General features: G+C 36.9%; 1 protein-coding gene across 2 annotated transcripts in view; it reads left to right on the top strand.

Moving 5' to 3' along the window:
- Ipmk (inositol polyphosphate multikinase) overlaps window positions 1-4,184 on the top strand; it is a 36,578-nt gene extending 32,394 nt beyond the window's left edge. For both annotated transcript variants that reach the window (XM_013017202.1, XM_013017203.1), the window contains exon 6: window positions 2,949-4,184. In XM_013017202.1, the coding sequence (XP_012872656.1) occupies window positions 2,949-3,574 (626 nt within the window). In that variant the 3' untranslated portion in view covers window positions 3,575-4,184. The remainder of the gene's footprint in view (window positions 1-2,948) is intronic.
- The last annotated feature ends 8,688 nt before the right edge of the window (window positions 4,185-12,872 follow it).

The following is a 12,872-nucleotide window of genomic DNA, read 5'->3' as shown; positions in this document are numbered from 1 at the left end:
CAGTGCTGACCAAAAACCCTAAGATAACCAATTTAAACATAAGAAATGGGCTGGGAATGTGGCTCGTGGTAGAGTGCACACACACACACACCCTACCTTTCCAGTGCTGACCAAAAACCCTAAGATAACCAATTTAAACATAAGAAATGGGCTGGGAATGTGGCTCGTGGTAGAGTGCTTGCCTACCATGCATGAAGTACTGGGTTCCATTCCTCAGTACCATATAAACAGAAAAGCCGGAAGTGGTACTGTGGCTCAAGTGGTAGTGAGCTAGCTTTGAGCACAGAGAGGCTCTAGGATAAAGCCCAGACGCTGAGTTCAAATAAATGAATAAAGGAAATGTTTGATTCGTGGCTTCATCCTGTGCTCAGGTAACCTAGTTACAGGTGGTGCCACAGTACATCATGATAAACATACACTGTAGACAAAAGCAGCTCTCCTTAGCACGGCCAGTAAGCAGAATGAGAAGAGCGGGAAGGTCCCCAATTTTTTTCCATGGACACATCCCATTGACCTAACTTCCTTCCTCTAGGCCAACCTCCAAAAAGTTGTATCACCTCTTATTAAGACTAAACCTTCAACATATGGACTTTGGAGGAAGAACATCTTGGATAAAATACTTGGTTGTATGCTTTAATATTAAGCTGAGTACTGGTGGCTCATGGCTATAACCCTAGCGACTCAGGAGGCTGAGATCTTAGGACTTAAGTTCAAAGACAGCCTGGGCAGAAAAGTCTGTGATCTCAATAGACTACTCAGGAAAAGCTGGAAATGGCTCTGTGGCTCAAGTGTAGAGCACTAGCCTTGAACAAAAGAAGCTCAACCCTGAGTTCAAGCCCAAGAACCAACACACACACACATACACACACACACACACACACATACAAATATAAAACATATATATGTCATATATATATATATATCTATATGAAACATACTGACTGTCTAGCTTAATTCTGAAATGAAAGATTGTCATTACAGTTTTTTATTTGGGGGGGTTTCTGGGGTTTGAACTCAGAGCATTGTACTTGCTAAGCAGTCTACTATACATCTCCAGGCCTTTTTTATTTTAATTTACTTTTCAACCAAGGTCTCACTTTCTGGGGGGGCGCCCGTTTAAGACTACAATCCTCCTCCTACTTTTTCCTTTGCCTTGAAATTTGATGATGTCCCATCTTCACCTTCTGACTAGCTACAGTCATTTTTTGAGTGTAGATTGTAAATACTATTATATTAAATTGTTTATTACATAAGAAACTTAAAATGTATGTTGTTTCATGAAATGTACTTTGGAGAAGTTTCCAAAGCTTCTAGTGCTACCTAATGAATAATCAAGCAAAATTAGATTGATTTAAAGAAAGTTTGGTAACATACATGCTTCTAAAATACTAATGGTCAAATTATTGCAAAAGTACTCTTAGATTTGTGGAAATAATATTGGAAGCTTATTTGTGGCTCTAAGAAATATTTATGTGTATTGTCATTTGTAGAAGAATTTTTATATTATGTATAGAAAATAAACACCCACAATGTTAAAGTGTTTATTTTGATATATATAACCAACAGCAAGATGATATTCAGATTATGTATTTAAAACTACTTTTCTATTATACTAGGGTTTGAACTCAGGGTTTAGTGCTTATTTGCCTTGCTTGCTTGGCTGCCTTGGCTGCTCAGCTGTCACTCTACCACTTGAACTATGCCTCCAGTCTGGCTATTTTGCTGAATGTTTTGGAGATGGATTCTCTCTAACTTTTTTTACCCAAACTGGTTTTAAACTGCTGTCCTCCATATCTCTACTTCCCGAGTTGGTAGGATTACATACATGAGCCACTAGCATCCAGCTAAATATTTCTTACCAATTTTTGTCCCAAAGTTCAGGAACAAGTTATTTAAAAGCAGAAATCAAGTTGTGTATACTCATAATTTCCAATCTATAGTAACACTTTAAGGCATAGTTTTAAAAGAGGCCCAATAATCGTATAGGTTAGTACATTTAAAAGTCTCAATTTTAAGCCAAGTTCTGGTAGTTTAGACTTGTAATCCTCTCAACTTGGGAGTCCTGGGCAAAATCCAAGGTTTAAGGCCAGCTTATGCAGAAAAATTTGCAAGATCCTTTTTTTGGGGCGGGGAGGGAGGTCTGGGCTTGGGCACTATCCCTGTGCTCTTCAGATCAAGGCGCGTGCTCTACCGCACAGCACCACAGCACCACTTCTGGTTTTCTAGTGATTAATTGGAGATAAGAGTCTCATGGACTTTTCTGCCCAGGCTACCTTTGAGCCATGATCCTCAGATCTCAGCCTCCTCAGTAGCGAGGATTACAGGTGTGAGCCACCGGTGCCCAGCCACAAGATCCTTTCTTTAACCCATAGCTGGGCACAATGGTTTTGTCACCTTAGCAGTGACAGAGTTGGGAAAACCTGGCTCAGCTGTACACTTTGGTAGGAAGTTGAGACCCAGACTCAGTTTGTAAAGGGATAGAGACAGCTTAGGTATTAGAGCACCAGCCTAGCAAGGAGGCGGAGGCTGCTTTGAGTTCAAATACCAGAACCACCATAGTGTTAAACTACTTGTTTGTAAGAGATTTCTTTTTTTTAATACATTTTTGTTGTAAAGATACTGTACAGAGGGGTTACAGTTACATGAGTAAGGTAATGCGTACATTTCCTATCGAGTATTGTTACCCCCCTCCCTTGTTTTTATCTTTTGTGTCTTTTATATGAATAAAATTTTACTTTGTTAGTGTCATTTAAATAGTCTCTAATGAATTTTAACTAAGAATTAAGTTGTGATCTAAATGTCTCCAAATAGAATTCTAGAAATAGCTCTTCAGTTATTTTAAGAGATGATGAGGAAATTATTGGAGAATTTTATATATTGTGAGTTCACTTTCCCCCTAGCAGCTGTTTTATAATGTGATTCTAATCCTAATATATTTCATATCATAGGTGTCTCCAAGTTTTTTCATAATGGATTCTGCTTAAGAAAAGATGCTGTTGCTGCCAGTATTCAGAAGATTGAGAAGATTCTGCAGTGGTTTGAAAACCAGAAGCAGCTTAACTTCTATGCTAGCTCATTATTGTTTGTATATGAAGGTTCATCTCAGCCACCTACTACAACAAAAACAAATGACAGAACTTTGGCAGAAAAGATATTATCCAAAGGACAACTGTCAGACACAGATGTACTGGAGTACAATAATAACTTTCATGTGTTAAATTCCACAGCAAATGGAAAAATAGAGTCTTCAGTAGGCAAAAGCTTATCCAAGATCTATGCTCGGCACAGAAAAATGTATTCAAAAAAACATCACAGTCAGACTTCATTGAAAGTTGAAAATAGGGAGCAGGACAATGGGTGGAAAAGCATGTCACAGGAACATTTAAACGGAAATGTACTTTCCCAGCTGGAGAAAGTTTTCTATCACCTTCCCACTGGTTGCCAAGAGATTGCAGAAGTAGAAGTGCGAATGATAGATTTTGCTCATGTGTTCCCTAGCAACACAATAGATGAGGGATATGTTTATGGTCTAAAACATTTAATTACTGTACTTCGAAGTATTTTAGACAATTGAATCTTTTGCCTTGGTCTTTTAAGGATGGGCCAATCATAATGAAGAGCAGCAGTTATTATCTCTGCACCTGTGATGCTATGTAAAAAATTGTATTGTGAGTCAACATTTTATTTGTCTTTATACTTTTGGTAGAAAGGTTAACTTTTTTATAATCTTACTCAGGAATACTAACTATAAGTTCATTAGAAAACTATGAAGAATAAAGAAACAGGAATATTAAATAGGGAATGTGGTGGTACATGGCTTAAACAACATCTGTTTGGCTCAAGCAAAATGGAAATCATTGTTCAGTCATTACAAGTTTATTTAGCTTTTTGTAGCCAATTTTATCATGAAATCTCTGTCCACCCAGCCTTGACAGTGAGCCATATCTAAACTATTTCATCATCAGAACACCTTCAAATATCTACAAAGCACAGGCTAACATCCTCAGTATTGGCTGTTTAATGCTACAAAGACTGGAAAAAATTCTACTTCAGAAATAGGATTTTATATTAAAAGTTCAGACCAGCATATCAAAAGGTGCTTCTTAGTGAGATGATTTAGAATTATTGCATTCCAAAAGCAAGTTTTCCTTTTATTTTCAGTTTCTGTACATATTCCAGAACACGGAAAATCTTACTGAAATGGACAGCAACAACAGCAACAACAAAAATCCTGAAAGTCAGGGCACTGGTTATTTTTATTAGGGTCAGGAGAAGAAAGAAATTACTTGCAAGCAACAATGTATTTTTCTCGTAAGCTCATTTATTTAGTGGCAAAATTGGAATCTATTACATTGTGAAAAGTACTATAAATTGTGTTACACTTTTTTCTTAAACTGAGATGTCAACTGTGGATGGTTGAGGCTTTTTATCATTTAAATACTTTTTAAATTTGTCCTTTCAAAATGCATGTATTTCAATGTTCCCTATTCAGTTAAGCAATAATATAAATGTATTTTGTTAAAAATAGTGTTTCTGGAAGTGGCGCTGTGGCTCAAGTGGTAGAGCACTTTCCTTGAACTGAAGAGCTTGGGAACAGCGTCCAGGCCCAGAGTTCAAGCCCCACTACCAACAAAATAAAAAGTGTTTCTTTGAATTCAATTAAGCAACAAAGGCAACATACAGTTAGGTAAATTGTCAGAAGTACCATGTAGCAATTAATGCATAATGTAGGCTTTGGTGCATACCTAAAATCTATGCTTCCGTTTCACTCTTCAGTAAACGTTTTATATTGTAGTCTGCACAAGAATTATAATTTATTGCTGGCTGGGCAAAGGGTGATGCTATTTTTCTTGGGAAAATTTGATTTATAAATATTACCTTTGTTTCACACCCACTACCCTTTTCAAATTATCTAATTGTCAATGAAAACATTAAAATTTGAAATTAAGATAGTTACACATTGTTACTTTTTTCTTTCTCCTTTAATTAAAGTTTTGAATCCAAGTGCCATTTTTTGTGATGTTGAAGAAATTTAAATTTGTCTTACCTTCCCAGCCCTTTCTGAAGGCAGTTTGCAAATACCTGAATACAAAGAAAACACCAAGTAAATGCTCTGTGAGTTCTATGTTTAGTAAAACTATTAAACTGGAATGACACTAAAAATTCATATGTATTTTATTAATATTTTATTTGGAATCACTATGAAGTGTTTTCCATAGAGGCTTTGTGTTTTTTTTACTGCCCAAGTAGGTATAAACTATAGATATTTTGTTTTTGCTTTATGGAAATAAATAGAAAATTTTAGTTTTCCTTTTTCTTACACTATGGACTTTTGTTGTTGATGTTGTCATTATTAGCTAGTGGTTCAGAAAGTCTGAACTTCATGCAATTAATACTGTGTGGAATCTTGACGCTGTTTTCATAGGGTAATATCATCCTATATACCACAAATTTAATAACATTTCATCAGATTCTTTGAAAATTTTAATTCAGTAAATCAGTTCCCAATTTTCATCATCTAGTCTCTGGAAATACAGTTGTGTAAAATCACTGTCTTACCTTTTTGATAGATCATGTTTTGTTATAATAAAAAAACTACTTTTATGTTTTGTTTTTCAGGGAAGGGATTAACCTTTAATTCTTTTTGTTTACATTTTTTATCACTGCTTTCCAATGCCCATTTTATGTTACTTTATAAGTAAACTTGTAATAGAGTAATTGTTTATGTAGTCTTCATGTGACTGTTTTACTGTGCAGTCCTGTTTGATGATTATGTTAAATTTACCACTGTGAGGATGAGTAATCATTATTCACCAAGGATATTTGAATATTGTTTAAGAAATAAGGATGTCGTTTGGATAATAGGATTATTAATCCTCTCTCCCTCCCCTCCCAAAACATGATTGTAGTGTATTTTTTTGTGGCGTGAACTCATAAAAAGGACTTTTAAGAAACTGTGGATGTGAATACATTTCTCAAATAAAAATTTAAATTGTAAAATAGTTTTATAATAAATATTTACATTAACTGATATTTTAATATGGATGGAAGTTGCATAGATTTAAGTAAATTAAAATTGGTGATAAATACTACATATTTTATTTAAATAGTTTTTCAAGAAACTTATGAGAGTGTATATTAAATGGCTCTGTTATGGAGCTTGTGGTAATTCCAATCAGTACTTATGATTCTCTGTTTTGTGTCTGGAAGGATTATTCTTACTATGCCTCTTAACGCTATAGTTTGCAACTGTGGACCTCTAGACTATCAAATGAGCAAAACCTTTTCTGAATTTTGATTAGTATAAGTTTAGTACTTTATGATTTCCAACATTCTCCACATCATGCATATAAACTACCAAATTGATAACATTAGGGAAAAGAGGAATTCATAATTATTTTAGTTGCAATTTTTTAACTGAAAACTTTTTCAAAGGTTTAGAACATTGTAGGATAAATGAAAACTGTAGACCAATGACAGAATTTTATTGTGAACTGACAGAAATTTTGTCTACTGTTTTAAGTCATTGCCATTGTTTTAGTACCATTTTCTTTTATTTGCTTTACAAATTGTTTACAGTGTTTTATGATTATCTACCTTCTCCAGTGCCTTTAACCTCAATTTTGTATTTGTAGCTTCAGTACCCTTTTAATAGGCCCAGAAAACATCCATTTCTTTTTAAGAATTGGTTATCTGACAAGGTTTGAAATGGTAAAAGTGCTTTGGGAAAAGAAGAGGGTTGCCTTGGAATCTAAATTTAGGATGTCTACCACAAGCTAAGCATCATTTCTCCACCCGAGTCCCAGTATATACAAGGCTGAGCAGACAAGGCTCTTCCAGCATTCCATCTAGAGATGGAGAGTGAGATTGAGGACTTAATTAAAATAGTGAGATAGAGAAATGTGCATTTCAAGATTAAAGGTAAAAAAATCCTAAGTACTGAGTAAGGATGATGCAGTTATTAGAAACTATCCCTTGCAGAATTGTAGCCTCCACTTGACTTGAGTTAAAGTAGTCAAATAGATAAAAAGCCTTAATTTTCCACTTTCTTGCCACTAATGGTATACTTACTTATATTATCCCTCCATAGTAGTGTATAAAACTTATGTGGAACACATTCCATTGTACATTCACAAGCAAATTGACTGCAAACTTAAAAATTGTGTTTTACAACTTAGTACAAATATTTTAGGCCTCAATCCTATCTTCAAAATCACTGATATTTTAAATTTGGCAATGGAAATGAAATTACTTTTTAACTAGAATGATTGCACTATAAAATGCTTGTTAAGATTTTAGGAAGGTTGGAGCACCATCTTTTGTTTTTGTTGTTACTATTTAAATATTTTTCTATTCTCCACTATGAACTAGTACTCATACAATAAATTAATAAGGTTTTGAATTTTGTCATCTTTGGGGTTAAATTTTGGCCTGGTGTTCACTTTCAAGATAAATTGTTTAATTTTGAGATGAAATGGTCTTAAGTATGATGTGTAACACACCAACAGATAAACATGGCGTGCACAAAGACACTTTACTATGGGGACTGTACTGGAAGTTTTTGAAAGCATGTGAAATCGCACCTAAAATTGTATACTAGTGACTTTAAGCAGCAGTGCTAAATTTCTTGTACTTGATGAATGAATGTATTTAATCAGTTACTTCTGTTAAAATGTCTGTCATTTTGTTTTTTAACTGTGTTTGTAATTTGTACTATTGATGGGGGGTATTGGATTGCGGGGGTTATTGTCGATGTGTGATTTGTGTTTTTATTTTGTAGACTCATCTAATGTGATATACCAATTTTATAAGTGATATTTAGATAATTCTAATAACTGTATATTTGACAACTTATTAAAATGTTTTGTATTGGACCTTTTTTCATTAATTACAGTATGCTAGCAGACTCAAAGTTGTTTAAAAGTAACCCACTTAATTCAACAACTGCTTGTATGTCAGAAACTATAGGAGTTGTTAGGAATTCAAAGATGAGATGTTTGTAGAAAGATGCAAACACATTGGAAATAGCCAAGTATATAAACTTTTGTATTTTTTTTCTATCATATGAACTAAAATCTTTGGCATTAACCTAGTAGTAGAGGTGACTGGAGGAAACAGATTGATCTGACTGAAAATATATGCTATAATTTTAAGACTTAAATAGGTACGATATTTTTGCATGTGTTTAAAATTGCATGAATTGGCTGCTTAATGACCAAATTATTAAGCAGAAACAAAGGCACTGTCAAACAGAAGTCTTTATCACACACAATTCCTAGGGTTTGGAGATTAAGAAAGTTGAGTAAGTTTTAGTACTTGTTTCTCAAGATATGTGCTGTCTGGGTGGGGAAAAATACATGTAAGTGGGGGATAAAACCCTGTTGGAACAAAGATTGATGTTGAACATTACAAACAGGATTGTGGAGAGGGTGTGAAATGGGGAAGTGAATGCTTGGGAGGTTGACCAGGCAATCTCTGCCTGTTTCTGGTATGCATAGACAGATTAATACTTTGTGAATCTTATTTTTTTCTTGTTAAGACTGGGTGCTTTTGAAAACAACCTCACTGTCATTGTCTCCACATTACAGTTAATATAAAAACTAAAGAGTTGAAGTGGGAAAAAAGGAACATTTTAAGAATGAAAATGATCACTTAGGACTGTTGTTTAAATGCATATTCTGATTAAACAGGCTTAGATGGCATCTGTGATGTTGCTGATGTATACACACACTTGAAGGAGCATGTGTTGCAGAAAGTTCCTTGATACACAAAGTGCAGTGGAATTTGGACCATGTTGAGCAGAGACCTAGCTAGAACTGCTTGACAGCCAAGAGAGCTGGCAGTTGAGAAGTTTGGAACAATGCAGCCAGTAGATAAGAAAATGGCTATTTTCAGTGGGAGGAAGAGTTCATTAGCTGTTAACACCTCAAACTGCCTACTGCAATAATTTTTGATTGTCATTTTCTGTTATTGGTGGCAGCACCCCTTTTTTTTGTTTATGTTCATGATTATACTTTGACAGCTGACCAACACTCTACATATATGCTAGTTGGCTGCAGCGTACACTTGCCATCTACATATTCTAGAGACGTTTTTGGGTATAATTGTACCACTGATAATGGTTCATATGGCCTGCAAAGTATTTGATAGGATTTAAATTGAGTCAGGTTTCTAAAGGCAGTTGGGAAGTAAAACATTTGTTAATTTTATGGTGCCAGGAGTGAAATCGAGCCTTGTGTATGCTGAACAAGTCTGCATCTCTTAAGATTGTTATTGTTTGACAAGGTATCTTGGAATCCTTTTAAAATATGAATACAGGTCAATAGCATTTGTTTTGGAAACAATTGCAATCTTGGTACACTGAGGGCAGTTCTGAATATCCTCTTGTAAGGTAAATGCAATACAGGTTTTTTGTTGTTTTGTTTTTAAATAGATTTCCTCAAAAAGTTGTTTTCGATGGTAGTTCATTGGCTGGGCAGAAGTTCTAAATCAAATAATTCTGATTGGTTAGTTAGTGTACTCACAAATGAGAGATGTTGAAGGGCTGTAGATACTGATTTCATTTGTTTATTCCCCTGGAACATTCTGTGGTTTGGGCCTTAGGCAGGTATAAATGCATTCCTCTCGCAATCTCCTGACTCCACTTTGGGAAGCCTTTACCCTAGTTACTACATTTGCTTTCACAGCACCAGTACAGGGAAAGAATGGATGTGAAAGCTTTGTGTAGACATTGGTCAGTCTATGGAAGAGTAACCGGTATCACTATGCTGTGAAGACCATAAACAAGTAAAATGACTTACAATTTATGGGAATTAGATACAATTCAGTCTTAATTTCCATTTTCCACTTGAAATAGTTGTTGGCGCTCTGCCATGTTTAGAGAAGAGAGAACAATCCAAGGGATGGACCCACTTGGCCACTCTGACAGCAGTTATTGCTGCACAGCATCTCAAAATGCAAGTGGCTTAGGCAGCTATTATGACAGATTGGTTGGGTGTTTCTGCTAACCTTTGTCAGAACATCTCTACAGTCAGTAGGCTAGCCAGCTGGTATGTGTGGGATGGGGTGTAGGATGATGTCTCAGTTTTTTGTATGTACTAAAGGTCCAAGCAGCTGCAAACATGCAAAGAGGTCTCAGTGTTCACATCGGCTATTGTTGCCAAATCTGGGGTTAGTGTGGGAAGACACTGAAGAAGAGCAGTGACACACGGAGGTCATATGATTATCAGCTACATGCCCCAGCCTTAGGTCAACTCAGGTGGGGCACCAGAAAGGTAAGCCTCGTCTTGTTATGGCCCAGAGTTTCATCAAGTAGCAATGTCAGAACAAGTGAGACCAGATATTTCGTTCTGAGGATGAGAACAAAGGCAGCAGGACAAGCATAGGCAAATCTGAAAATCTCTTTTTCTGTCTTGTCTTTCATCCAGGTTTCCACCCTTATTCAGTAGGTAGGGCTTAGTGAGCAGTACAACAATGTTGCCCTCTTCAATTTTACTGTGTTATAGTGGTTTGTTATTCTAAGCAGACTTATTCATGATCTTCCTTAGTGATAAACTGGGTGTCGGTTTTCTTCCAAGTGAGTGCAAACCATCACTTCCATGACAAACGTTATACAAGAATTCCAATGCTAATCACTTTTCACTGATTGAATAGTTTTGATTCCACTTTGGAGGCAAAAGTTACTGAATTATAAATACCAATTGAGGTTGGATATGCTCTTGTTAATTTGGCTGGAGTTTTGGTTCTCTAAATAAGAATGTCACATCCATTGTCATTGTCTTCCTATCTTGTTTTTTCTGTTAATCTTACTAGGAATGCATGCTCACTTCACAATTTCCCTTTCCCATGTACTTCACAGTAGTTTTTCGCAGAGGATATTACCCATTTATTAGTCCATTTTGTGTTGCTGGAAGAAAGCCCTTGAAACCAGGAACTTTATAAAGAAGTCAGATTCATTCAGATCATGGATTTTGAAGCAGAAAGTAGATTTTGTGATTGATCAGTTCAATCTTAGTGAGGGTGTTCTGTCTTCATTACAACACGGCGGATGACATCATAATGGGTGCTTATGAGATCGCGTGGCAAGACAGGAAACAAAGATTCAGGGATTGGGTCACTGTTATCCTGCTTTCACAGATCGGGCAAGTGGAACTAAATACCTTCCTTTAAGCTCCACTTGTTGGAGACGCTAGTTCCCTTACATTGCTTCTCGGGGACCAAGTTTCCAGCCCAGGAAGCTTTAAGAGCATACAAGTCAAACATCATCCAACACAAAACAACCTCCTTAATTTGTCTTGAATATATTGTTAGGATAATAGAGTATCTTAAGAAGAACAGCATCTAGTACTCTGTGTTAAAATTAGATTTGTTTCTAGAATCAAGATTTACAGTACTTCTGCCTAATCTCAAGTAGGGTAACTAATCAGATTTATGCTCCAGAACTGTACAATTACCTGTTTTGTAGCTTTTGTAGTCTCAATTCTACTTTTCCTTTTGTAGAACCCTAGCTATAAAAGGGATCTCAAATACATGATTCCTTGAAATATATTATTCTTTTGAAATAAATCCCCAAATGGCAGATAACATACTAGAATCGTTCACATAACAACCCTACCAACAATTGACATGTGTATCTTCAAGGACCACAATGTTCTTTAGTCTTGCTTTTAATCTTTCCAAAAGGCATTTCACAATTCCTTATATTTTCAGAAGGCGATATTGAAGGTAAGGGGCAGCTGGTTTTTCCTCCTATCTAATTGCTTTGAATTTATAAGTGTTGTGTAGCCATCTGAAGGATCACAATTGCTCCTATCTCGTTTCTGTAATAACCTGTGGGCCCCCATAGTCTGACTGGAGGGGGTGGGGCATCAGGAGGCTGAAGTCACTACCCCTTGGAGCATGCTGCTGGAGGGTGAGGAGTCAAGCCCCACATATCAAGAGGTCAGTGGGCAGCTTGGGGAAGGGGCATGAATGGCAGTTGAAAACTGTTAGGAGGGGGAGATCTGTTGGAGTGGGGGAGGGGCACGGCCTATATGTAGGCCTCAGGTTCCGAGCATAGGCAGTTAAGTAAGTTAGTTGAGCAAGCTTGGAGAAAGGAGAGAGCAGCAGGGAAAAACCTGGGAAGTTAAGCAAGTTAAGCAAAAGCAGCAGAAGAAGACCTGGGAAGTTAAGCTTGGAAGTTGAGGAGAGAGAAGGGTGGATGGTTGGCAGACCAACTATTAGAGAGCAGAGCTGCCCACTGGAGGCTTAGAGCTTTGGTGGTCGAGGCTGCCCTTGTCCTTTCTACTGTTAATAAAACTCTTGTTACTCTAACCGTGCCTCGATGGATTGTCTTGCTCTTCAGAGACCATAATATTTGGAGGCCCCAGCGAGATAATCCATCTGGAGGGCAACAAGCCTTGGCCCCCGGAAAACCCCCTTGTAGCTGAGTATTTCAGCCCTCAGGGATGAGAGCCTCCCTCCAAGTGTCTGTTTCCCAAGGACCAAGTGGACAAGAGTCATTTGGGAACCCTCTAGGGGTGAGTCTGGGAAAGCTTGCCAGCCTGTTTTTGGGACCTCCTCAAGAGGTCATCTGGGGCCTCCTTGAGAGGCCATTTGGGGCCTCCTCTGGAGGTCATTTGGGACTTGAGAAGCCAAGTGACCTCCTTTGGAGGTCATCTGGGGCTTTCTTGGGAAGCCATCTGGGACTTCCTCCAGAAGTCATCTGGGAGATGAGAAAGATGTGGCACATGTGGGTTAAGTGTCCGTGGCTATTTGTGTGTGTTTGCTGATAATTCTGTGTCTTACATACTTAACAATTATCACCAGATATTGTTAGCAGAGATAAATATGGCCTTCGTCGGCCCCAGATATTAGAAGAAAACTTCCAAAAT

This window comes from Dipodomys ordii, unplaced genomic scaffold (genome assembly GCF_000151885.1).
Source record: "Dipodomys ordii isolate 6190 unplaced genomic scaffold, Dord_2.0 Scaffold34, whole genome shotgun sequence".
Lineage (NCBI taxonomy): Eukaryota > Metazoa > Chordata > Mammalia > Rodentia > Heteromyidae > Dipodomys > Dipodomys ordii.
Note: the sequence above shows the minus strand (reverse complement) of the source record. Positions and strands in the feature narration are given on the sequence as shown.